Below are 27,219 nucleotides of genomic sequence, written 5' to 3'. Positions count from 1 at the left end.
AGAACATTTAAAAATATTTACAAAATTAAGAAACTCATCAATAATTAACCCTTCTACTTTCTCTATATCTTGATAAAAACAATTGTATGATTGTTTATTTTTGCATGTGGCTGCGATGTAGGTAGGAAATTACAGTCACGTGCTTTTGTATTTACATCTTGTTCCCAGAATATTCATGTAAACTTACTTAATGTAGCTGTTAGACTCAATATAATTATTGAACACAGAAAAGTTTGACATTTTGTCATATTTTATGGGCAAATATTGAAGTCAAAATGACATGCAGTCCAAATGTTGCCAAGAAGTAGGGATGGGTACGAGTGCAGGTCAAACCAGGTCAAGCATAAGAGCAAATATGGCGGCTTCCGGGTAATGGAATTTCTCTCTGCCTTTTTGCTCTGCTCATTCGCGTTAATTGTCTGCATTTTTCATCGGATCGTATAGAGTCAAAATGATCAGCCGGGTGCGGAATGTCGTGAACTCGGTGATGGGTGGGCTGGCAGCGCTGCCTCAGCCTCCAGAGCGCCCACAGCCCGACGATCTCGAGCTGAAGTATCCGTACTGCCGGCCCGAGTTCTTACAGCTCTCGCAAGACGAAATCCAAGTGTCGGCAGACCATGTTTCCCGCCCGATCATGGTTCCCAGAGAACCTAACAGGCTCCCTTGGAGTGCGGGATATGCAGAGTAAGTCTGATTTATTACTTAGTCGTGTTGTCAAGTTCTTCTCTGTCGCAGACGAAAAATTCTCATTGTGAGATTTTTAGATCTCGGTGTTCATTGTGTTATTTTTCATTCTGCCCCATGGACCATGTAGTAACAGTTATAGTGCAGGTTTCTAGTTTGTAGGTATTTTGGCCCACCAATAGATGTATACTGTACAGTTAATGACGACGTTTTCTTTGCGTAGACACCCTAATTGCCCTTACCTAATTGCTACCTTGGCATTACAATGGGCAGAATTGTTTTACTGACAATTACTGTTCTATTTGATGATGGTGAACGGGTTTAATTAACCACACAGTTAGACGAACAAATTGTAGCCCAAAGGCTAGATTGCATAACATTAACAAATGTGCGAGCGCAATAAATTCTAAAACATCTCCCATGTCAGAATCGTAATACATGTACAAAACAAAAGAGTAGCTTAGTGTACAACCAAAAAGCAATGATTATTCACATTCAATTTTAGAAGTTCTGGCTATGTAACCTGTAAAGATGTCATTCAATTTCAAGTATCCTCTGTCTACCAATATAGATAATTGTTAGGTGCACTTTTACTGGTAATTTGCCTTGGTTGGATAGATCATATAATTCATGAAAGATAATTTGAAAAAGACTAAAAGTAAATGTACTATAACCTTACCAAACACTTGTGTAAATGTTTAGTCTTGATACTAGGAATATAGGAAGGTTTTCTGCTGTTTATACCAAACCACTCCATTATTGTATTAGGTGAATACAGAATATGGCTTGAATTTGTTTCATTGTTGTATTTTGCCCGACCTTTACCTCCTCCCTCATGATCCCAATAAAAGGTTACCTGCAGGCCGAATTGAGCTTGGAATAACAACAAACATAAACAAACTGGCTTAGAGAGATAATAAAGCTTTCATTTGTTGTCTCCCAGTGGTGGAGATACGTGTGTTCCTTCTTGGTGTTTAAATCTACTGATTTGTGATATTTTGCAAGCCTAGATAATGTTGCTTTCTGTACACAGTAATCATGTATTTAGATGATTAAGATGATAAAGATCTGTGTCACATTATTATAAGAAGTAATGGAAAGTGAAAACCCTCAGGACATCTAACTCTATGTGCTCTAGTGTAGTCCTATTTCTCATCTTTCTGGATTATACAGGTTAATGAAATTTGTTATTCAAAGATCACCAATCTCTGGTGTTATGATTATATGAATAACTTTTATTTCAGGTTACATGTTGAAGACAAGGTGTATGCTTTATTCCAGTAAAAGAAATAAAGTATGCCAAAAAGCAGTTACCCATGACAAGCAACTGGATATGATTTTGGAAATGGTCAGATGTTCCAGATAGCATCCACTATCTTTCGTCAGTGACACGGAGAAGATATTAGCTGCTCGACCAGTGGTTTATGCAGAGCTTATTGAAGAAAAGAAGAAGTAGTAATTTTTTTTATTCACTATGAATTTTTCTGTGCTTCATTGAAGATTTCCGATTTTCATGCTTCCAGAATAGCTGACAAAATGATTAACGTTCCATTACATCATTGACCCACTTCTTGTCTGGAGCCCTTTCAGTTAAGCCACTGAAGCACTTCAATTTACGTCATCATTAAGTACTACCTGCCAAGGCATTCTTTTATCATTTCTTTCATGTGTGCTGACACCGAAAAAACAATCCAAACTACATGCGTTTATACTCCATTGCTCCCATTTCCATCTAGAAGGATTTCACAAAGTTTGTGTAGCACTTTCTTGAAGGGTTTCCTGGTAAAATATAATCACAAGTTATTCAGACATGGTTGAGCCATTCATCATTTGGTTGAAAATGATGTCAGGTCAGTGAGGAAATTAAAGGTACATAATTGCGTACACGGTTCGCTGAAAGGTCAGACTGTTAGCCTGTCTTGACACTTTCTTTATGAAATGAACTCTCCTAGGATGCTGAGAAAGCGTCTTTGTAGAAGTCATATATATCCATTATATCACCCTCATGTACAATATGCAATATTATTAAGGTATACACCGGATGCCTCCCAAATCATGTTAAACAGAGCTGTTTCTTTGTGGTTATTGTAAATCAGCTATAAATGTGATATGAAAACTGTAGAAGAATTCTAAAATTTACGTCTGCCTATTTCACAAAAAATTGCTGCCGATTACTAATAAAAGTATCTCATGTTCATGTAATCATTTTTTATCTGTCTGACTGTGTGTATTGCAGTACTGTTCACTGGTTTATTTGAGCTCAGGTGGCCAAAACCTATTTTGTAAAGAAAATGGAGTGTTTCAACCTTAGAATATTATTTTTTGAGACGAAAGTGGGAGTAGAATATCAGTTTGTTAAAACAATGGACATCATGTGACCAGCCAAATTGTATGGTGAAATGAACCATCTACACAAAGGATATACAAATCATGTTGCTTTGTAATTACAGAAGCAGACAGCCATTTCATGCATCAATGATCTGCTTTTGTATGGGTATACCTGATACCTAACTATTTATTCTAGTGCAACAGTAGAATAAGCAAGTTTTACATTTGTATGTATGAGTTTTCATCACAGCTCTTGTTACAGATTATGATATAAGACAGGCACATCCACAACAACTGGTCTTGGCAGAATGTGTAGCCCTCAAGCATAACAACTAGTGCTGATTATTTCTCACACCACGTTTCTTACAGACCAGTGAACAGTTCTTAAGTTGCTTGGCGGCACCAGTGGTGTATCTATGTGGCTATGGATTTTACCCTTTTTCTTTGAAGGTGGAAGAAACACTTCTAGATCATGCATGATAAGCAAATTTAAAGGGAAACATGTAGACTTTCCAAGCAGTCAGTATCTGATTCCAATTCAGAAAAGAATGTTATCTTCCACCAATTAAAGAGTTTAAAGATTTATTTTTCCCTAAAAGAATCGTAGAGTAGAACTTATTCTCTATCTCAGTAGGGATCTTTTAACAGTGGTAGATAATTCTTGGTGAATTCTTGGTAGATAAAGGATCTTAGATATTAAGATAGGTTGCTTGATTACAAAGATGCCAAAGAGTACAGTATTTGATTGATATTGATACAGATGCATGATTTTCCACCATTGTCTTTAGAAGTAATGATCAAACAATATCTTGACAGCAAAGCGTGTCTTTCTGATGAACCATGTAAAAACTTTGTTCATTCGAGCATTGCGACTACACAATTTAGTAACATTGCGTAAAGCCATCTTCCTTGAATTATAAGATTCCATTCCATGACGAAAAAGTTGCACTGAATATATCTGTTTGCTTAATTGATAAGTCTTTACATATACTGGTAAACCCTAGTAAGTTCCTACTGTTGTGTTAGTAAATCCTGTGTAAGTACGGCATGTATTTTGCTGTGGTTACTACAAATACATTATAAGAGTCATTTTATGTACACCTAAAACCGTTAAATCCCACTCGCCTGCCTATACTAGTATAAAGTGTGCTAGAACAGTTGCACAGATTATTCAGGTGGCGATTTCCCTCTATGTGTGATAATGACTTAGATGGTGAAATGCTGTATGTCATTGAAACCTGTTGAATTGTTGTGTGTGAATATTTCAGGGTGATCAATGCAGGGAAGAGCCCCAGGAACGAGGACCAGGCAGCCACAACACAGCTCTGCATCAGTCGGCCTGCCAGGACTTCCAACAGGAACACCAACAAGGCCAACAACAAGGGCAACAACGGCAACTCTGGGGAGGACAACTTGCAACAGGAGGCCATGACTGAGGAGACTGAGGTAAGCTCTAAATTCTAATAAACATTGGTACTAAATATTGGACAATCTTCAGAGGAAATCTACATTTTTCACTCCAAACTATCAGAAATCCCCAAGAGAAAATACTTCAAAAGACCTCTCCTTATAATGAGCCTCTCCTTATGAAGATAACACAAATGCAAATGCAAAGATAATATCTATTATATTTGATGTCTTGAAAGACTTGTACTGTTGTTTATTGACTGCGAAATGCTTGACAGCTTATATTTTGTGAAGTAGCTAGAGAACCGCAGATAGAGGGCATCTTTGTGATGTGTGACACTGTGTCTATGGTCTCGACAGGAGAGAGTTTTTCCTAGAAATGGCTGATAATTTTACACCAGGGAGAGGGAACAAGGACAAACGTGAATTTAACACCAGAGATCTAGTGGCAAGGCTAGTGAATACATATACCTCAGCACCAAGGACAGGGTTGTGGATTCAGCACCAGGGACAGTGGTAGAACTCTTCCATGACGGATTGTATTACTATTAGATTCATGAATAAATTGATAAGAATGAATAGTGTTTCCAGCCATAGGAACACCAACCAATTTATGGGTAGTCACGGGTAGGATTCATGTGAGGGTATGTGACAATCAATGATCCTTAGCTTGTATCCTTCCTGCCAAAATCGCATCATTTCCAACCACAGCAAACTAAGTGTTCCAATTTGTGTCCTAACTATTAATTCTTCTAATTGATCTTATGATAAAAATTCAAGTTCTTAATGTTGCATCTATGGAAAGGTAGGATGCACTGCTTTCAATACAGTTGAATGAGAACTGAAGCTAAACCTTTATATGAAAATGAATGCATGTGTCAGAGCATTCATCATTGCCAGCAAAAAAAACAATCTGAAATGGTTCTTGGCAAGCATGATGTGGTTCTTTTAATGCACATTAGGGGGCTATATCATGCCATATGAATTGACAGGGCTTTCTGCTCATCTTAAGTGCATATCTAAGTGCCAGATCTGCCAACCATAACTGCCTCCTCATTGCCATTAATGTTGATGGTTGGATCCAGTGCTCTCGATGTATGTTCCATCAAGCTATATATAACCTGTGGAGAGATGAAAGAGCCCAGAGCTACCACTAAGAACTTAGATGGAGTGTTGTGCCAGTGTTATACAACTTCATTACAAGGCTTATCTGACATATTGAGACTTTAAAAATTTCCCATCTGTAATTCATTTTCTTTACATCAGTCCTACTCCTAGGGGTGGGAGTACAGCTCATCAAGGACCATTTTTCTGCTAAGCACTCTTAGTTCAGTGAACTGCCTCAGGCATCAGTATCTCGTGGTTGATAATTTCCTGGTTCAGGGAAAATGAGTGTTGTAAGGGTTATGGAACTGGAACAGAGATCAAGGATTATGTAAGAAATAATGGAAAACCTCAAGGGTGATTTGTGTATTCCATGAAATATATTTTTGTTATTCATTCTGACCTATCTTAATAGTGTCATGGGTAAGTGTATATAATCTACATGTATTCCCTTTACTCCTGTTTCTGTACACTTTTTCAGTACAAACACTTAGCCATGCTACAATTATTCAATGTCTTTTGGACGTGTGGACCATCTAAAACAAAGTGCTTTTTCTATTTTGCCCTGCCTGAAATTTTGGGTTGATTGATGAAGCCCTTTTGCATCTTTGATCAATTTGCTAGTAGGAAATAGAATGGGAAATTGGATGAGTGTGTGTTGTTAGATGGTATCCATGGATCATGGCTTCATTCCAGTCGCTGGTCAGGAAATTGGGTTAGAGTAACACAGGGAGGATTGGGAAGGGCGCATGGCTGATGAAGTTTCCGGGTCGGAGTTCAAATCTGACCGGAGTTGGCGGAAGGGTGGTGTAATAGGCCGGAAGTGCGCTGTTGTCTCCCTAACTTTTGCTCCCTATGGCTTGCTGAGCATAGATTTGTCGTATTTTCTGAAAAGCCTGTGGGTTGTATTGTTTTTGTGCGAGGTGTAGTTGGTCGGCCAGCGAAACCATTTTTGTATTAGTCCGCTGCAACGGTGATGCGGTTTTTTCGCCTGATGACCCAAATAGCGGCGTTTTTCATGCGATTTTGAAGAAATGACGTCATCGGAGATTGCAAAAAAGTTATCACATGGAATTTTTTTATTTTCATTTTGCACAAACATGAAGAATTTAGCTTCTCTACCACGTAGGCCGTTATCCTGGGAAAATTCGTTTTTTCCAAGCAGCTTCGATCAAAAAAGTGTTAAAAAATGATAGTTTTCGGGTCCAAAATTAAAATTTTACTACATATTCTAACCAAAATAAAGAGGCAACAGACGGTACCAATAGGTTTGTCGGAAAGAGACAGTAAACGGCTTTCCGCCATATTGATTAAGTTTCGCGTCCTACGTTTACTAGCGGAACTGTAGCCCTTCGGCCTGAGGCTGCCCGCCAACCTCTGAAATCGTAAAAGAAACTCCGGTGCGATACCTGAAACCTTAAAGATAAGAGTCATCCAGGATGGTATATACAAATGTAATGCGTGATACTGTATTAAGGTCAAGGTATCTTACATACAAATGTATAATTAGGGCAGACTGGACTGTGTTTAAATTATAAATGAACTCGCATGCTATTATGATTGTTACAACTTTTCACTCATTATTCAATGTTTGTAGAATAACTTGCAACAGTTAAACCGTTGAAGGAAAACTTCTATTCCTACTGAAGGCAAAAGACTTGTATGACATTTTTACAGTTAGTGTGGTTGCCTTAATTTTTCGGATGACAGAGGAAGAGTGGCACCCAACATAACTCAAGCGAGTCCAGCGGGTGCCTTGCCAGTGGGCTGCCCATGTAACAGCTGAAAAATATCTGGGAAGAAAATCCTCTAGATTAGAAGTAGAGTCATTTCAAGCACCTGCATGTTAGAGAATAGAATGTTGCCTCTAGAAAAGGGACAACAATGGGTGTTTCCTATTGACGTAATTCCAACTGAAGGCCATGCCATAATTGCTGTCCAGAAACCCCCTTCTGTCAGCCACCTGACTTTACCCCTCCAGGTATTGTCCTTTAATGGAGATGTAAAGATGGGTTAACTGGCCTGCCAACTTAATGAAACCAATTATAACCATTCATCAAGAATACAACCCACATTATTTTTTAATAATGAGATTCTGCCCGAGTTTTTGAAGACGATTCTAATACTTGAGAGTAATATGTATATAATATGTGTTTCCTATTAATGTATTCCCAGCTGAAGGCTGTACGGTATTACCATAATTGCTGTCCTAGAAACCCACCACAGATCAATACTATGTAGATAAGATCCACAAAGTAGCATTTTTGAAACTAAATAAGATCATATCAGAAGCCAAGAATATAAAAAAATCAAGGATATCAAAACCCAAATTTATATTGCTTGGATAGTGGCAGTTTGGCAGGATCACTTTGAGTTCATTAATTCCAAAATTGTCCCCCTTTTGTCTATTCTTAAAAAAAAAGATATTTTTCAAAGAACTAAACAGTCAAATTGGTATGGGTTCAAGGTAGTCTTAATCCCAAAGGCCACATAGCATACCAGCATTGCTGAGTTAATTCATTATTCATGTCCAAAGCTTTCCCATGAGATAAGCCATTAAGGTTGCAGTGAATAATCTATTTATGATCACTGATGGGCTTTGTCCAGCAAAGATAAGGCTAGGTCATAACAATCTGTTACTCTGTTCTTTGGGCTAGGTACAGGACGTAAATGCACTTGCTTGCACATTCTGTGGTTATAACATTCATATAAATAAGTTACCTATTTAAGAGTTGAATTTGTAGAAATGTTGATTTTTTCAATAGATAATCAGCCACAGAAATTAAGTATTCATTATAAGTTATTGCGTCTCTTCTGCACATCTGAAATCAGTAACATACTTGAATTCTAAATTTAAAGGTGAATCGTGTGAAACTATTCACGCCACAGGTAGCTATTGAATATTGTATTCAAAATCATCTGTTTTGCTTCAACAGCCAATTTACAGGAAGCACCAACTAAAGCACCACACATACTCAAATGAGACGCAATCAATTAAATGTCCTACAGCTATGTACAGGTAGTTACTCTTTGAGCATTAAAACTGTACCATTAATGGCATGTTCACCATACATCCTGTCCCTTTTGTTTTCATAGGATATTATAGTTGGCAACAAGTCAATATCTACTTGCCTTGTATAATATACAAATGGGTCCTTCTTTATTTTGACTATAGAGGCTACAATCTTGATTGAATATGATTTATAAGCAAATACATCCTTACATCCTGTCTGAAATGGAACCAGACCTTTAATGGTATTTCTTGCCAGGACTGCCCTTGTCTTGTTGCAGAAGCTAAGAAGCTATATGTGTGAAGGATTTTCCACAGGTGTCATAACATATCAAAATGTATTGCCATGAGTGGAGCTGCAAAGCTTTGATATGTACCGCCGGGATGTATATGACAGATCATCCTGGGTCAAAGGTGTTAATGGCTCCCTGGTGGAAAAAAATCTCCTTCAGGGATGGTCTACCCATGAAAATCAATTCTACTGAAGCTAGAAGATTATGTTTTTCGCGGTGACATTGCTATGGGTTGATATGGATTGATTTTTGGCTGAAAACAAGATTCTGAAGTAAGCTCCTTATTTGGTATAAATCTTTTACCTATAATGGAGCCAGGGGCACCTCACAGGTGTTTCCTGACCTTTGGCCTCCAGAACACTTATGTTGACCTGTCCTTGAAAAGATGCAGTAGCCTTCAGCCTTTTATTCTTTCTGTCTTTAGATTTCAGAGCTTCACTGGAGACTTGTGTTAGTAGCTATAGAAGCATGTTTGTGTGTTTCAGAATGTAATGGTGATAACAAGTTTGATAAGCCCCAGGTAAAAGCACTACCACAGGGCTGATGGATAATGGATTGTTGTCGGCAGTAGGATCAGTTCCCCTGTGCCTCAAAGTGGTCCAGCCTGACTGGCTTTGATACAGATAAATGATTCATGAAGAAAAATGGGATTCCGTGTGAAGTCCTTGATATTGATAATCATGTTTTATTAATTTTAGCATCTTCCAGTCCAACAGAGTTGGAAGGTCTACAGCCTGCATAGGTGTTTATGACCTTAGGTCATTCTGGCAGCTAGGTGCATGGTTTCCCAAACTGAGTACTAAGTACTAAATGTACTGTGTATTGCCATCCATTATGGAACATCCAGAATTACAATAAAAAGTAATCTGGTATGGTCTGTGCAGTGTTCTGCATGTGATTCTAGCACCCATTTTTTGAGTTATTTACATTTTGTATCACATATCTCAGACTTTGACAAGGTACCAAATTCTGTTCTTTGAAAGTCATCTGAGCCAAACGTGTCAAACTACATGTAATAGAATAGAACAAGATAGATTATGTTTGACATATATGACATTACAAGGTACATGTATGTATAACTTTATGCATTATTTTTTTCAGTCTTAATAATATATCTCATAAACGTTTCCCTTCTGTCAGAGACTTTACCCCTCAAGTTATAGGAATACTGTTCCAGTTTAACAATAGGGCGACCAGGTCAACTGGCCTGCTAACTTAATGAAACCAATCATAACCATCCATCAAAAGCTTGAATACAACTCTTATTATCTGAAAAAGTCATGCTTTTTTCCTTCAGCTTACACTGACATTCTTTCCAAACAATTCCAATACCGGGTAGAACAATTTGAGTACTGTTTTCCATTCAGTCATCTGTCTTACTTATAGTATTATGTCTTATACAGTGGGGCATCTATCTTGTGTTTTATTACATTTATTCTAGGAAATTGTGAGACTCTGATATCAGTTTCCAGACGAGCACATGATAGGGTTACGGATGATGGGGTGCACAGGTTCAATGGGTGGTCGCAGCTGTGGGGATGATAAGTCAGGCTGATATTGGCAGGTAGATATGGCTTTCCCATCAGTGATTCACGGCACAGCCTGCATACTAATCACCTTTTGTATGTACCTGTGGTGTTTATCCGATAAGTACAGATCTTTTTATGTCTGAAGGATGCTTTATATTCACAATCAGCATATGATGGCATTTTTGTTGTCTGGTTTTTACCTCATTTGCTTTGTTTGTACCTATAAATAGATGACAGGGGGGCAGAAATGGTCCTTGATATTAGTAATTTGTATTCACCTCTCTGGCAATACCTTACACATAGAGGGAAGCAGGAGACATGTTTAGCAGTAGAAATGCTTATCCCCTTTTCACCAGGGAGAGGGGACAGAGATGAACAAGGACAAAAGTGAATTCAACACCAGGTATCAGATTGCATGGTTAGGGAATGTGTGCACTTTAGCACTAGGGACAAGGATAAGCCCAACACTAGTAAGGAATGTAACTACAGCACCAGGGACACGGATAAACCAAACACTAGTAAGGAATGTAAATTGAGCACCAGGGACATGGACAAACCCAACACCAGTAAGGAATGTAACTTCAGCACCAAGGACAGGGATATACTCAACACCAATAAGGAATGTAACTTCAGCACCAAGGACAGGGATATACTCAACACCAATAAGGAATGTAACTTCAGCACCAAGGACAGGGATATACTCAACACCAATAAGGAATGTAACTTTAGCACCAAGGACAGGGATATACTCAACACCAATAAGGAATGTAACTTTAGCACTAAGGACAGGGATATACTCAACACCAATAAGGAATGTAACTTTAGCACTAAGGACAGGGATATACTCAACACCAATAAGGAATGTAACTTTAGCACCAAGGACAGGGATATACTCAACACCAATAAGGAATGTAACTTCAGCACCAAGGACAGGGATATACTCAACACCAATAAGGAATGTAACTTAAGCACTAAGGACAGGGATATACTCAACACCAATAAGGAATGTAACTTTAGCACTAAGGACAGGGATATACTCAACACCAATAAGGAATGTAACTTTAGCACTAAGGACAGGGATATACTCAACACCAATAAGGAATGTAACTTCAGCACCAAGGACAGAGGCAGAGCACTACTGATGGAGGTCATGCACATCAATCTTTTTTCATCATTTTAAAGATGCTGACTTCATTTATGGTCAGCTCTTTCCTGTCAATAACATCATTATCAAACTGGGTGACTCCAGCTTTCAATAGGCCAAAACTTAATTACCCTTGATTATAGGCAGTTGAAACCAAGTTACAGTATAGGCCAGAGTTTTCTCTTTTTCCAACAATTATATATTTTTCTTATTAACAGGGTATGTCCAGGTTGCAATGAAACTGAACCTGATTATACAAATTGGGACAAAGATACAATAAGCTTTGTGTTAATAATTGGAAATTGCAATATCTGTAGCTATGTATTATGAGAATCTAGTACTGTGTCAGCAATATAAAAGGAGAGAAGCAAATGAGTGAAAGGAGGGCATGCTGTGTTGTACTATTTTGTTTTGAGTGATCATCAGAAAGGGAAAGGGAAGATCAAATTGAAAGGGAAGTTTGGTTATCATTCTTCTTGAGGTAGCACAAAATGTATTTCCTTGACCTATGGGGAGCGTGCAAAAAGGAGATACTCAGTAAGTATGGCTGCAAGGCTTTTCAAGATGTTCAAGGTAGATAAGAAAATCCATTATACTTATCACTGGCTTCCAAATACCAATCTTCTTACCTTTATCGGAGCCTCGTCCCAAGGTGATGCTTTTCTTCATCCCCTCCAAAGCTCATAGATACCCATCTTCTCCCCAAGGGCAGGCTGCAATGGTGTTTCTGTGGCAATTTGTTCTTATTGTTCGGTCTTTGACTCAGATGGAAATTGGTGCGCACCATAACAGTCCAGCTAAGGATTATGTGGAGTTAGCCAAAGGCATTTTGTCTGTTTTGCTAGGTTTCTTTTCCTTGAGGGTAGCCACTTCACTGTTACACTTACCTTGAGAAGTTGATAACTGCATGTTGTCCATAAAAGTATGATGTACACACTTGACTGAATTATGCTGAAGTTTCTGTCTGACTTCTCAATTAGAACATGTGATGATCAGATGTTTTTTGACAGATAAACATTTGACATGAATGATCTTGAGTTGATCAAAAATGGCATGTGAGAAGAATTTAACCCCTAAGTTTACCATAGAAAAAAAGTGTGCTTTGATGATAAATTTACTGAAAACCTTTTGCACTTTATTTCTGCTAGAAATGATGATGCATATGACAGCATTCTTGTGTAACATTAGTTAAATTGTGTTTTTGTATTGTAGGAGATGGATGAGCTGCATTTTACCTACTTTGGAGTGTTTGACGGACATGCAGGGACAGGAGCAGCCATCATGGCATCACGCACACTTCACTACCATATAAGGTGGGTGATGTTTGTTCAGACTTGGCTGAAGGATATGAGCGATCTGTTCTATATATATATATACTGTATATATGTATGACTGACTATTAGCACTTTCATAATCTGTGGGTTAATACCTTTGCAAAGTCACAGAAAGTATATCATTGATAGTCAAATAATTAAGTTAGATAGATAATCTATTTCAAGGTGTCTTATAATAAGAATAGATTCTAGCTATTTGCTAGACAAGATCAATGTCACCTCTGATGGTACTGAATATTTGTTGTTATATGTAGCATGATCAAATTATCACTTAATCATATCATACCCATGTTCAGCTACCCCATTACGCTAGTTGATGAATGTATTACATGCTGTTAGAATATTATATGAAGTTAGAAGATTCATTTAACCTGCCACATAACCATGTACCTTGTTATCGTTTACTGATTGATTTTAAACTAAGTGAAGTGATAAGAATAGTTACACCACTTAATGTTTAAGAATGTTATGTTTATCACTGTACTGGAAATCTTTGTGGAAGAAAATTTGTTTGATCTTGTCTGGTATTACCAATTTTGAATGTGTCATGTTTTTCCAGGGACAAGATGGCAGATGTGAGTGAACTTCTCCTGCCCGTCACGTATGAAGACCAGAACCACCCAGGGTCAGGCTCCAACCATGGGTCAGGCTCTGGCAAACCTTCCAGCAGGGTCATCACTAAAGAACATCTCATCATAGGGGCTTTGGAGAGATCCTTTTGTGAAATGGTACAGATACCCATTTTATGCTAAACAAACATTGCTAATCTTCAGATACAGATAAATTAATCTGATTAATGTACCATGCATATGGTGGCCATTTTTAGGACTGATAAATTATGTTCTTTAGTTTTGATAACCATATAGACAGTATCATGTGGGGTTCAAAAGATTGTGAAAAATTTTCCCAGAAAGAAAGAACGGATTCCATCCCTCCAAATGAATAGTGTAATTAATATGTATGCCCTGCACTGGATAGACAACTGATAGACTTTTTAAGAAGATAATTTATAATTATGGGACATTTAAAAAAATGTGTGGTTGAAATGGAAATTGTAAGAGAATATAATTTCAATTTCATTGATATTACTTGACCACTGATAGTATAAAGTAGGCACCTATCTTAGCCCAAATCAATAAACAGATCAAGGATATTTTTGTTGCACATTTGTTGGACGTATCTTTCCAGAATCTTCGTGAATGTCCTTTTCCTTGCACCTCCAGGATAGCCAGATAGAAAGAGAAAGATTGACGTTCAGAATAACGGGCGGCTGCACGGCCCTGGTGGCTGTGTTTGTGCTGGGGAAACTCTTCTTAGTCAATGCTGGAGACTCAAGGTGAGACTGTAGGTGTATGTAATCTCCAAGCAGATGTAAAAGGGCAAAATCATAACGTTTCGTTATATCCAGGAGCACTGAGCCTTTTCCCAGTGGCCCATGAATACTTTCTTAATCAACATACCCGGTAATGAATTTATGACAGTGGAAGATCGGGTTAGAGACTAGCTGCAAAGGCATGGTCCACAATCTTCACTAAAACTAGTCAAGTATAAATCATGTTGATTTGAAAGGAAAGGCGCATTGAAGCCCATATTGTCTTAAATATGTGCTTGATTGTTCCTATAAAGACTTCTTTGCAGCATATATGATCCTAACATTGTGCCTCATGTTTTGTGTACTTTAGAGCAGTTCTATGTAGGAATGGGGAGGCCATCCCAATGTCCAGAGACTTTACTCCTGAATCAGAGAGGCAAAGGCTACAGTACTTGGTAAGTGCAGAAAGGATGTCATACATTGACAGGTATTTTAAAACATCCTGACTTAGTGAAAGAAGTAGTTTACTTTTCACTTTGTGTCAAACCAACACACTCAGCTAACCTACATGTACTTCAGTTTATTAGAACTGACCTCTTGTAGGATCACAGCATACCAGGATGTACTATCCATCCAAAACCTTTGGCTTTGAGAACCAAACCTTGTTAAAAGCCTTGCTACCCATCAACATTAACGTGAAGTATCACCCATACATAACTACTGGTAGTCTGGAAACATAGCTCTGTCCCAGGGGACATGTAATGGCATTTCAGCTTGGTAATTTGCAGGCACTGATAAAAAGCTAAGTTGTGGCTGAATTTGTTAGCTGAAGTATTCTCCCCCCTCTATCATTTTGGACAGCTGAAGAAGGTGTTGTAATTTCCTCTGCCTGTCTCTAAGCCATGGTAATCTGCTAACCCCTTGATTTTTCCCTTCAATGTTCTTCCAAGTTTTACATAGCCTGTTTTTAGATTAACTCAGTTACACCATAAATCCAAGTATTGATTTCCAGTACAAAATATGCTTTACTGCCCTAATTTGGTGTTTCTTTAATAAAAGAGCTATGGCCCCTAAATTGTTGGCCACATGAAATTTTACGCCTATAGCAACAAGATATTTCACTGATAATGGCTACAATCACGTACACGTCGCTATGGATCAATAATGTGTTGTTGAAGAAGGCAATTAATCAGGACTGAGAAGACATGAGTCAGGAAACATTGTCTGGACAGTTGGACTGTTTAGGCTGTCATCTGATATCTCCATGAAGCTCTTTAGGCTATTCCAGCTCTGTCTGTTCTCTGTCAAAATGATGTTTCCACTTATACAGTCAGATGCAATAAAGCAAATACAATTCACCATCTAACCAAGGTCTTAAGGTGTACATCTTCAATCTCGAGAGTTATCTCAAAATATGGAACATGTCAATTTATTTCTTCAAACAACATGCCTTACAAAGATGCCAACTTAGCTTGCTGACATGTGTTTACAAATTGTTGAATCTTAAGGTGTAGGAGGAACTATCCAGTAAGTGTTTTGTGACCCACTTTCCCCTGAGAAACCACATATGTCTTGTTATCAGCTGGTACAATGTACCATTCAATCACTTTCACAACATTTGTCTGAGAAAAAAAGCTTCTCTGGCATTGCCGTCACACCATCGCATGGTACTGTAAATGCAGAAATGTTCGTGGTGACTTTATGTTTGTGGTTTTTGCGCTCAAACCATGGTAAAGATTTTTTAAAAATTTGTCTTCTACCTTGCTACATGTACGTATTATGATGTGTTTAGAGGCATCTGTGCTCGTTATAATGAAGACGACCGGATACTAATATGGCACAAACTTGGATGGGTACCATGCCGTTAGACCAGTGTTAATTGATCATGCCAGCACTATCAAAAGCAACTGATTTAATTGTCTGTAGCACCTTTGCCCAGTCACCAGTAGATGATTTCCAACTGGCTGTCTGTAAAGACGCCAGGGTTTCCATTACTGCGCAGTATGTGACTATAGAGCTATCACAAACTCAAAACACCTTGTTTTCTCCCTATCACAAAATCTAATCCATGCGAACTATGGTATACTATAAATCTTAAAACTTTTGCTGTGGTTTTATTTTTGCATTCATTTTCCTCTCTATTGCAAATTCATGCGTAAATGTCTCCCTTGTATGACTGTTTTACAGAAATGTGAATTTAAAACACTGTTAAAATCTCCTTTTCCCTCCTACCATAAAATAAAACCACAGTGAAAGTAAAGGAACTTGCAGTAGATAACAAATCAATTTTAAATTGGTGTGTATATGTAGAATATGTAGAAGCTGCTGTTGGATGGATAGATTTGGGACATGTAACTGACACAGATAGGCCAGGATTTGTATCTTGCACACATTGTGGACACTTCATGTTTATTCCTAAGGCTGATAACGGATTACTGGGAGACTAAGTGTGCATCACTTCTGAAGTAATAAGGTATACCACTTGTAGATTACAGTTGGCTTGATATAAACAAGGAGGTTAAAAAACCTCCTTGACATAAAATAACCAAATGCACGTTGGGACAAGTTGTCATCAGCTGAAAGTTCAATCTAGCCATACATGCTTATACTTGTGTACTAGCGTGACATGGCAATTCACTATACTTTTTTATTCATGTAAAGTATGTACTTCCATGGAATCTCAGAAGGTTAAGGTATTTGCCTGACATTTGCCAAATCCTGTATGCTAAAATCCAATAAATGTCAAGTGCAAGCCCCACAAAACAAAATGAACTATGATATAACGTTATTCCGTTTTCTCCTTTTGGAAAAAGGCCAATACACAATGCTATTAGCATGAGACATTTGATAGAATTAATTTGTCAATACTGGACCCTCCTCATTAATGATTTTGATATTTCCGCCCACAGGCACACCTGCACCCCCACTTGTTATCCAACGAGTTCACTGCGCTGGAGTTCCCCCGCAGGCTGCATAAGACTGACCTGGGCAAGCAGACGTTGTACAGGGACCACACCATGACTGGCTGGTCAGTAGGGGTGGCTAACATTGTACTTGCATCAAGCTTGCATCACTGCGGGGTTCGAAAGATACTCAATGAACTTCAGAGATGAAGAACAAATTTTCTTACTTTTTGTGTATTTTGTCATCTTCTAAGTGATACTTTAACGTATCACACAATATCTAGATTATTAAAAAATCTGAGAAATAGCAAAATAGTGACGCAGTGAACAAACCCTGCAGTGACACAAGATTGATGCAAGTGCAGTGAGAGTGCACCTTAATGTTGAAAGACAAATCAATTTCTACAACTGGATAGAATATGGATACTACTTCTAAACATTTCCAGTGAAAGCCATCACTCCTCTTCAGGGTCACTAGAATGTTACAGCAGAACATGTCAATACTGTAGAAGAGTGATGGATGTCGCTCAAAATGTCCGGAAGTTACCTTCAGTTGTTTTGTCTTTCAATTTTTTTCTGCCTTTGATACATTAGCTACATGTTTCATACAATGAAAGCTTGTCACACTATACTTTCATTATCTTTGCAGGGCACCAAAGACTGTTACAGAAGATGACTTAAAATTTCCGTTAATATTTGGAGAAGGAAAAAGGGTATGTCACTGAGCTTTTTGATATCATTCTCTTTTCTCGAATTGCAAATTATGAAATATTATACATGTATATGGACGATGTAAGGCTCACACAGTTCAATTTAGCCATACATGAGTGCAATGAGTTTGTTGAATCTCTGTCCTGATTTTTTAATTGACAATTCTTAACAATACATACATTTTGCCACCCTTCCAGTGCAGAGTTTTAGCCACAATAGGCGTAACTCGAGGATTTGGGGACCACGATCTCAGGGTTTATGATTCTCACTGTCAAATCAAGCCATTCCTGACCGCAGCACCTGAGGTACAGCAAGGTTTCTAGTCTTTGTGCTTTTCCATATCAGATGTGTGTGCAGACTCTGCATAGATGGTAGTGTGCTGTGAGAAGAATAAAGTAGTGAAAGGCTATATACCACAGCTTTTTTTCAAAAGGAACATATAATTATTTAGCAAACATTCTTTTTTTTGCTCTTTATTTACGTATCGTACATGACCTCACTTTTCATGTAAAGTCCTTCTTGCACCAGCTGGTACATATGGCAGCATCCATTTCCATTTCAATAGTTTTTGGACACACAACTTTGTGCAATCACTGCAGCGGGAGGCTGGTCTACTGGTAGCGGTGTGTGTTTGACTGCCATACAGAAAAGCAGTATGTACCATTTAAGGGCCTTTGATATGACTTGGCCAGGGATAGAACTCACAACATACTACAAATTACTGAATGTAAGAAGGCAAACAAACTATCTTGGCCATTCCAACCAGCTGTAATACTCTAAAATGTTGCTTGTGTACTTCCATGTGTAGATCCAGACATACGACATGCTGGAGCAGCGGTTTGGTGAGGATGACTTCCTCATCATGGCTTCTGATGGCTTGTGGGATGTGGTGGCCAATCAGGATGCGTGCAATGTGGTGTTAGATGCACTGACACAATTTCACCCTCAGGACCCCAATAGGTAAGTGGCCTGTGGAAGTCTTTGATAATGTGTGGGACCATTTGATCATAAATGATTACTGGTCAGGGAAGACAAATGGTTTAATTTGTAGGTCTGACAGCATTTTGCTATCGTTTTATTGGCCTGGCCCTTTCCCTTTGAAATCTTTATGAATCTCTATGTACATGAACTGTCATCTGATCTAAGCTGCTACCCTGAGTAATACTAGAGTAACATTTCCAAACCAGGACTCAGCCAGGGTGTTTGCAGGAACAAAAATCATATGTGTGTTTAAGAAACACAAATAATGCTTATGATGACTTTTGTTTTGTCTTCTTCTACCGGTATATACTCTGATGCCTTTTTGTACTTCCCTGAGTTTTTTGTGAATTCACTGCAATAGGTTAACCCCTATATTTTTAAGAGAACCTCCTCCTCTACCATTGTTAGCTATAGGATAGTGTAATGTAAGTCAACTTACAATCTTCCCTCCCACCTCTGCAGATACACCTCCGCAGCCCAGGAGCTGGTGATGCACGCCCGCGGCACGCTGCAGGGGAAGGGATGGCGACGCCCTGCGGAGGACAAACCCGCCTCTGGGGACGACATCACCGCTTTCATCATCCCGCTGTATCACTATGGCAACCAGCACCTGTCCAGCCCCACAGTGTTATCTGAGTCGGAGGAGAGTTCCACCAGGGAGATGGAGACGGAGACAGAAGCAGAGGCCGACCCTGGTCCCGACTCGTTAGATCCATGAAGCAGCTATATAATACTTATAGCTTCTCCGGGGAAAAACTTGGTCAGCAATAACGTACTGAACGAAAAGCTGTTTCTTAGTGTTAACAGGTTTGTAGTTACCAAGAACAACCACTGAGAGCTGACTGTTTCTTTTTTTCTTACAGACAATCAACTTGCAACCTGGACCATTGTTGGGATGGTACATACTTGTACTTGTATCTCTCTGATCACTCTTGTACAGTACAATTTACAGTGATATTCAGTCAAACGAATTACAGGGTAGAAATTTCTCACTAAGATCACAATGTTGTCAAGAAAAAAAGTTAATAATCAAATAGTTGCATTCTTACTGGTGTCTATTAGATTGTGCTTGAGTGTCATTCAGAAAACCACTATCTTGTATTTAATAGTTGGTGTCATAAATGTTTGTGTGCATCTGTGATGTATTTTGTGCTTTATGTGTTCTCCATACATGTATATTATAGCACAAAAGACATGTGCAAGCCTGCAAGGGATATGTACAATGTCTATGTTCTTACAAGAAAGAACTGTATATAATATTATATATGTAACAAAGATGTTTACAAAGAATCCTGTGCAGAGAAAAGTTAAGTTAATGCAAAATTTTCTTTGTCCTTTTATACTTTTGAATTTTAAGCTTTCATAGTTGGAAGACTACTAGTAAGTAGTCACCTTATGAAATAGATTTGGTTCACTTACACCAAGGAGGTTTTATTGCTTGCACTGAAAGCATAGCTTAATCACAGCCAGAAGTAGTGTTTGCGTTGTTTGAAAATATGCAAACATGTTTCTTTGTACGACAACCACATAATCAGAATGTAAGATAGTACACACTTGTAACATCAGGAAAACATTGTACAAAATGTACTTTGTGGAGGGTTTTGCAAATATTATTTTACCCTTACCATTTTTGTACCATGTATGGAAGCTGTTGCAAAAGGAAACATTAGCTAGTCATAGTCAGATTGAGAATGGTAAAAATGATTTTTGGCCACAAGCACAGGTTGATGTAATTATTCAATAGATTAAAATACAATATAGATGTTTTCAAGAACACACAGCATGCAATATCGTACTGTGTACATGTCTATGATAGGTGTGCAATGATTGTTGGTAACTAGAAGCCAGCAAATCTTTTTAAAGGAAATACTTTTGGTGGCTATTGTATAGAACATTCTTCAAAATGTTCAAGTGTAAGCACATTGTGAGATATCCTCCTCTAGACTATGCAACTATTCACTTGTAATGCCCGTGTCTATTCACTATATTGTGAGCCTCTTTTCTCTAGCTATTTCTTGTTCAACTTCCCCTCCGGATCCTGGCATATTCACTTTCTGCTGTTACTACAGTAACAAATCTGGCCATATGTGACTACTCTGCACTGGTAAAATTCACTTGAAAAATGTCATGTATTTGACAAAAGCTTTTACTGTCACAAGTATATATTTCACCTTTTGGCACCAAGCTTGATACAGCATGCTGTAAAGCACTATTGCTGGTTCACTTGTAGATTAGTTTTGTTGTTGAAGAAGTTCATTGAATCAAGGACTGGTAAAAATATTTTGTTATAAAGCTGCTTCCATAATGTTGTGCAAAGGCATTTGAACTGCATGTATAGAGTTGCATTTGTGTCACACTAAAAAACTGCAACCATAGTAAGGGTTGTACAAGTCAGTGTGCATACCCAAAAAGTACTTTTGAACATGTACAGTAAGATACTAAGTCACTGCAAGAATGAGGTATGCAAGTATGAGGTCTTATTTATTGTTCTATGCACCAATAAAGAAAGCACCATTTTTAATACTAATAGCATTTTTGTATGTTAGTATCATACCTAAGCAGATTTGTGTATGTCTAGGACATGACAACCCTAATATTAGATAGAGATATTGGATGTGCTTCTTTAAATGCTTTTTTAAAACAGGTGTATACCAAGAAGTAGGTTCCTATCCATGAAATATTGAGGAATTTAATAATTACTTTTCCCTAAGGTTCACTTTGTTTCTTGGTGACAATCTTTCTGTGTCAGAAAATTTTGGTACATGCATAAATTATGGAGAACAGTGATACATGTCCATGTTTGCAATTTTGGTTGTGATAATACAAATTAATAGCCTCTCAGCAGTGTAGGAGACATGTGTTGAAGGTCTTTCCAAATTTTCATAGACTTGATTATTGTTCCCTCAGTTTACTTTATGTGAATTGACAACAGAAATGTTGATGTTACTAGTTCTAGCTCAGGACTGTAGATATGAAAGAATGTACAGACAATTACAAGATGATTATACAAGGGGACAATCAGCTGTTTTTATGTATTGTTATTTATCTGAGAGCTGTGGAAAGGCGGGAAGAGGTACATTTGTATTTTCAAATCGCATGAAATGGTGCAGGAGAGGAATCACTGCAAAATGTAAGCTTAGAAGAAAAATGTCAATGTATTATATAAATATCGAAACATCCCCGATTTTGAACATTTTTAACAAGATAGCATCAGACATGTCTTACACCTTTTCAAAACCTTTAAGGGACAGGCAAGTCATTTTGAAGAAGCTATCAACAGCTAGTCTTAAAGTTCAATGTTACAGCTATTGTGCAATGTAGTTATATGTTGAGCACCTTTCATTTTACAGAAACAGTATCTGTGTGGATGGAAGCTCCGTCCCAATGGCAACTCCTGGCAAGTGATCAAATTATCCTGAAATGTTTGGTAAATTCTCACTTGTTCAGTAGCAACTATTGTTGTTGGTAATGAAAAATTATTCTTCAAACTGACTTTGTCCTGAAACAGGAGCAAACCTAATAATAGAGAGTCAAAGTTTCCTTTATACATATTCACAAATCATTGCAAAAAAAAAATCATGTAGATGTACACTACTCTCCCTCTTTTGAATACATTTTACCTGTACATTTTACCCAAATTCAACAGGTCATTTTGATAGATTCATTAAATCATAGAAAGTCATTTCCTTTGTCTGTTTTTATATTTCTTCGTGTAGTTTCTTAACAAAAAGCCCATCAAACAGAAGTAAATAAAAAGCTTGTACTACATGTACATGCCATGACAATTTGCAAAGTAGATAACCTTGTCAGCAAATACAGTTAAGAAACCTGGAACAAAATGTACCTCATAAACCCACATTTCATCTCTAAAGGAATATATTCTTTCATAAAGCGAATTTATAGCATACATTTTAGTTAATATTCAAGACATTAAGGTGAATTTGACAATGCCACAACCATCCACTATAACTTGCCAACACATCAGATGTACAAGGGATATCAGCTAATGTTCTGCAAGAAAGCAAACATACAAATAATAGAAAAAAGGGCATTGCCAACTGCATCTTTATCATTCACTAACAAAATATTGGCAGTTCTAATAGCACCAAGGTTTCATTCTCACTAATCCTTTCCAAACCCTACAACTATAGTTTAAGCAATCTACCCTTTGTAAATATTATCTTGGAAATTCAGCATCATATCTATACCATTGCACTAGCACATTTTTATCAAAGGTTAGAATCACAGGAGCCACAGACTGTAAGAATTTGTATGTCCATCACATTGGTCCCTGTCAGCCCTGTGGTAACAAGGCCTTGTCCTCCATCAGCACTTCTGTAGAAGTTGTATGAATCATTGTTCTCCAGGAACTCTGTGGCAGCCAATCCCTGCTCATTTGCCCTGGTCACCTGACCAGGATCAGCCAATGCCCCTGCAGCATCCGTCGGTCCATCCTGCCCATCAGTACCTGCACTCATGAACACCACTTGTGTGCGGCTCTCGTATCTGAGAATACTGTCCCTGCTCATTGCCACAGCAGTGGCAAGTGCCATCTCCTGGTTTCTACCACCTTTTCCATCACCCCTCAGGGTAACAGTGGTCTCTCCTGCACTTATGATACACACTGGCTTCTTTTGGGTCTCAGCCTCCACGGCAACTTGCAGCACTAACCTCAGGCACGAACCATCCACACCATACTTCTGTAGGAGCGAGTTGAAGAGGGATTTCTCAATTATCCTATCCCTACCATTAAACACATTAGCTAGCAGTGCAGCCATGGTTGCATACATCTCCCCAACAGTGCTGGCCTCCCCTTGCAGACAAGTGGAATGGACGAGAGTCCTGTACCCCAGCTTCTCTGCACACACCTTCGCAGCACTGACTGCAATGCTGTTGCTTCCCACTAAAACATTCTGCACGTGTGAAAAGTCCTGGTCTTTGCTGCTCTTCCTTTGGTACTGTCTGGTCAGGTAGCTCCAGACGGACAGGGGAATGTCATCCTGGATGTCATACTTGTGGATGACATTGATGGCGTCCTGTGGGGTAGAGGAATCTGGGACAGTGGGACCACTGGCTATCAGGTCAAGGGGGTCACCAACAATGTCTGACAGGATCAAACTGATGACCTGCAGAGAGAACAGAACAGGTCAATGTAATTCCAGTAATCAGAAGTATAACCAAAAAAAGATCCCACTTCATATACAAGAACTTGATTAATGACACCCTTGAAGTACATATCAATGCAACTACAGTAGATACTTTGGGGACAAACACTTGATTTGCTGGGAAAACTACCAAGTATGATTCTTATCACTAAGGACAATGCTTGCCATATGAACCCATTTTACTACCTGAGTCCTGCATAAATCAAAGACGATAACACTGCCCTGAGTCATATATAGCTTCCAGATCTGGTGTGTACCTGTGCAGGCCTCGCAGCCAGAGCTAACTTGCCCCCCTTGAGCGTGGACAGGTTCTTCCTGACGGTGTTGAGCTCTGTGATGGTCGCCCCCCTGGCAGCCAGCAGCCTAGTCACACTCTGCTTCTCCTGCAGGGTGACGGAGGGGACAGGGGCAGGCAGAAGGGCAGAACCACCACCTGTACACACAAACAGATTACTGGTTACAGGCTGAATAAAAGTTCTTAAACAGGAACTATGTGGCTTCAGATGTCTTACTGAGAGACGACTACAGAGTCCACTCTACACGCAAACTGACTATGATTACATGTGACACAAAAGCAAATGCCAAGAAGCATATAGTTTACAATGAGTCTAGTGAGTTTAATGCTTTGATGTAAAATTAGATACAGGAGAATTTTTTTAAAGTAAAATCATACATGTTACAAAGATTGAGGACATATCATACAATGTAATTACTTATTGATTGAGGCACCTATGGTGACATAATTCTGTGTCATCATCTTAAAATCATGCCGTTACAGTAATGGTGGAATAACTACATGTACATGTTAGGAGGTCCTCAAGGAAATCTGCATTCAACTAGATACATGTATTATCATAATGTAGGTCAATATTGTAACATTGTCTGGCAAACCTTCTAGCCTTAGTACAGTCCTAATTAGTCTATATTCACTCCCATACCAGTATGGAATAAGTATAAACTAACTGGATCACCCAGTTTCCAAAATCCAGGTCTTATACACAAAGCTCTACCTCTTCAGGCCAACCATTGCTGTCTAACATGACAGTACATGTATCAATGTACTGTGGCATGTACTGTACCTGAGATGAGGACAATAAGAAGATCCCCTGCTGTCAGACTGCTGACCTGGTCACAGATCCTCTGTGCAGCAGTGTGAGCAGCCTCATCAGGAAGGTTGTCTGCTGCACCTTCCATCAGGACCACCTTACTGTCTGGCAGAGGCAGCAGGTCCCTGAAAACAAAGAGAACATGCTTCATAACAAACCACCTTGCAGGTCAGGAAAAGTGTGGTGGGGACAGAAATATTCACTTACATTTACATTTACATTTTTGGTTGAAATGATTGTGTTTGAATTGTTTGTGTCAGTGCATGCAATGTCGAGTTCACTGGCGCCCCCCTCCCCATGCCCACTGACAGGTCATTTCGAGCAACACCTTATATTATAGTTATAATCGGCAAAGCCAGCTAATCGGGAAAATTGAGCTGGCAAATAGGCTTCCCAAATAAGCGGCTTCTACTGTACCACAATATTGACTTTCAACAATCATTGACTCATTACTGACGTCACATGCGCATAAAGTATACATTGTACATCCAGAGCAATTGGGTCAGATTGCTGAGCAATTCATTCAAAAATCCTGGTGGGTACCCCAGCTTCTCTGCACACTCCAATCTTTTGAGTTGACAAACAGATTAACTTCTAACTGTTGCAACTGACCAACTGAGATGAAATTCAGTGCTAGTATTCCCTCACGCTCCTCCACAGCGTCCTTTAATTAGATCCACAGCCCCGGCCCACTGAGCATAGCGGGGCGCCTTTTCGTGTTTACCAAGTCTTTGTGTCCTGGGTACGAGCGTATCTTTTCCGCGCAAAGCATGCTGGGGGGAGCGATATAAACCTGGGAAGGAGAGCTACTGGCGCGGAGAAGGCCAAACGCGCTACCGTTTCAAACTCCCTTCCGTGACATAACTCCCCGCTCTCGTCAATCTAGAGGGGTAATCTAACACTCTCGCAGCGCCACCAAATTAGGTACATTTTAAAGTTCCCTTTGATATAACGTATCACCATTGTGGCAACATTTTACCCCCGAAATAGTAAACTTTCGTCTTGTTTTCGCCTCGGTAACTGTAGAAAACGCTAGCTAACTGGGGTACAGTCTCACGTTGTATAGAGACGCACAGAATGGTCACACAACTTACGATTTGCTAGGGTAATTGAGACAAACACAAAACAAAACAAAATGACAGATGTGGATTCCATATAGTTTTATTTGTGTATTGGTTGAGCCCACAATCTAAACCTATGGCTTCTTCGCGGCGCTGGGTACGAGCGTGGTATTCCCTTACCATTGTACTTGACATTGCAAAACTGTAGGGACTACCCTGAAAGATTGACAAGAAATACTCAACATTTCTGGTTCCAGTTTGTTTGTCATGTGACAACTGCTCCCAACAGTCAGGGAACTTTCTATACACCATGCACCAAACCTTACTCACCAATACTCCTCAGGACCCTGCCCTGCCCTAAAGGTTGGGAGATGTGTCATCATCAATCTAGAATTGTATTAATAATACGATTCGTATTATAGGTATTGAAATAACAGGTCAATCCTTTCCTCCTGATGTACATCACTACCATTTGTCAGTAATAATAGTCAATACCTTTTTATCTGTTTATCTGTTTATCATGAAGTCAGCATAATCAACTCACCCTCTGCCCTTGGCCCGGAGTGCTTCCTGGGTTCCTAGCGGCACGCTGGCCACGCCCCCCACGATGTGGTCCCCCACCTCCTCCTCCACAGCACGTATCATCCCTCCCACCGCCTTCCCAAACCCCACCACGTGCACGTTGTGGTTCAGCATGTAGGACCTGTCCTCCACATTCAGCACGTTTCCGGACAGCTTCAGGCTGTTGTGGACCATTTGTCGCGGCAAAACAGAGTCTACTGCCGCGTTAAATATCGCCTTCACGTCTGTCTTCATTTGCACGACGACGTTATCAACGGTACCGACATGTGCCATCCTTTTCAACTGCTCGCACAAAGTTTTTCGCGAAAGAAAAGCTGTCGAACCCTTTGTAAAATAAGCGACCAAAGAAGCAGCTCTCATCTGTAACCGATTATCATTCAGACATATAATTTGTCGAAAGACAAATAGATAACCAAATCGCGATCACCTGCTCCAGACCAACCCGTTCTGCATGTCAGCATTCTTGCCTGTTCTTCGATAAAATAAATGCTGTTGCGACAGAATGGCAACCACGCTAGTATCCGTCTACGATGCCTGGACTGTTCTGCTACAGTATCACATTTGA

At 39.1% G+C, this 27,219-nt stretch overlaps 2 protein-coding genes across 2 annotated transcripts; one reads left to right on the top strand and one right to left on the bottom strand.

Annotated features, from left to right (window-relative positions):
• The first annotated feature begins 313 nt into the window (after positions 1-313).
• Positions 314-22,306, top strand: LOC118415990 (protein phosphatase 1H-like). The gene is made up of 11 exons (XM_035821001.1): positions 314-684; positions 4,281-4,458; positions 12,712-12,812; positions 13,393-13,561; positions 14,057-14,169; positions 14,516-14,600; positions 17,055-17,173; positions 17,698-17,761; positions 17,957-18,064; positions 18,568-18,719; positions 19,203-22,306. Exons 1-11 carry the CDS (start codon positions 452-454, stop codon positions 19,456-19,458), a joined length of 1,578 nt encoding a protein of 525 aa, XP_035676894.1. The 5' UTR covers positions 314-451; the 3' UTR covers positions 19,459-22,306.
• LOC118415989 (glycerate kinase-like) lies at positions 21,762-27,102 on the bottom strand. Its single transcript, XM_035820999.1, has 4 exons — positions 26,617-27,102; positions 24,985-25,136; positions 24,163-24,338; positions 21,762-23,866 (listed from the first exon to the last, which is right to left on the bottom strand). Exons 1-4 carry the CDS (start codon positions 27,012-27,014, stop codon positions 22,970-22,972), a joined length of 1,623 nt encoding a protein of 540 aa, XP_035676892.1. The 5' UTR covers positions 27,015-27,102; the 3' UTR covers positions 21,762-22,969.
• Between the last annotated feature and the right edge of the window lie 117 nt (positions 27,103-27,219).

This window comes from Branchiostoma floridae, chromosome 5 (assembly GCF_000003815.2).
Source record: "Branchiostoma floridae strain S238N-H82 chromosome 5, Bfl_VNyyK, whole genome shotgun sequence".
Lineage (NCBI taxonomy): Eukaryota > Metazoa > Chordata > Leptocardii > Amphioxiformes > Branchiostomatidae > Branchiostoma > Branchiostoma floridae.
Note: the sequence above shows the minus strand (reverse complement) of the source record. Positions and strands in the feature narration are given on the sequence as shown.

Coding starts and splice junctions, on each gene's coding strand:
- LOC118415990 (XM_035821001.1), top strand. CDS start 452: ATGATCAGCCGGGTGCGGAATGTCGTGAACTCGGTGATGGGTGGGCTG. Junction 685..4,280: donor TGGAGTGCGGGATATGCAGA/GTAAGTCTGATT, acceptor TGAATATTTCAG/GGTGATCAATGCAGGGAAGA. Junction 14,170..14,515: donor GTCAATGCTGGAGACTCAAG/GTGAGACTGTAG, acceptor TGTGTACTTTAG/AGCAGTTCTATGTAGGAATG.
- LOC118415989 (XM_035820999.1), bottom strand. CDS start 27,014: ATGAGAGCTGCTTCTTTGGTCGCTTATTTTACAAAGGGTTCGACAGCT. Junction 24,339..24,984: donor TCTTATTGTCCTCATCTCAG/GTACAGTACATG, acceptor TTGTGTGTACAG/GTGGTGGTTCTGCCCTTCTG. Junction 23,867..24,162: donor TGGCTGCGAGGCCTGCACAG/GTACACACCAGA, acceptor TTCTCTCTGCAG/GTCATCAGTTTGATCCTGTC.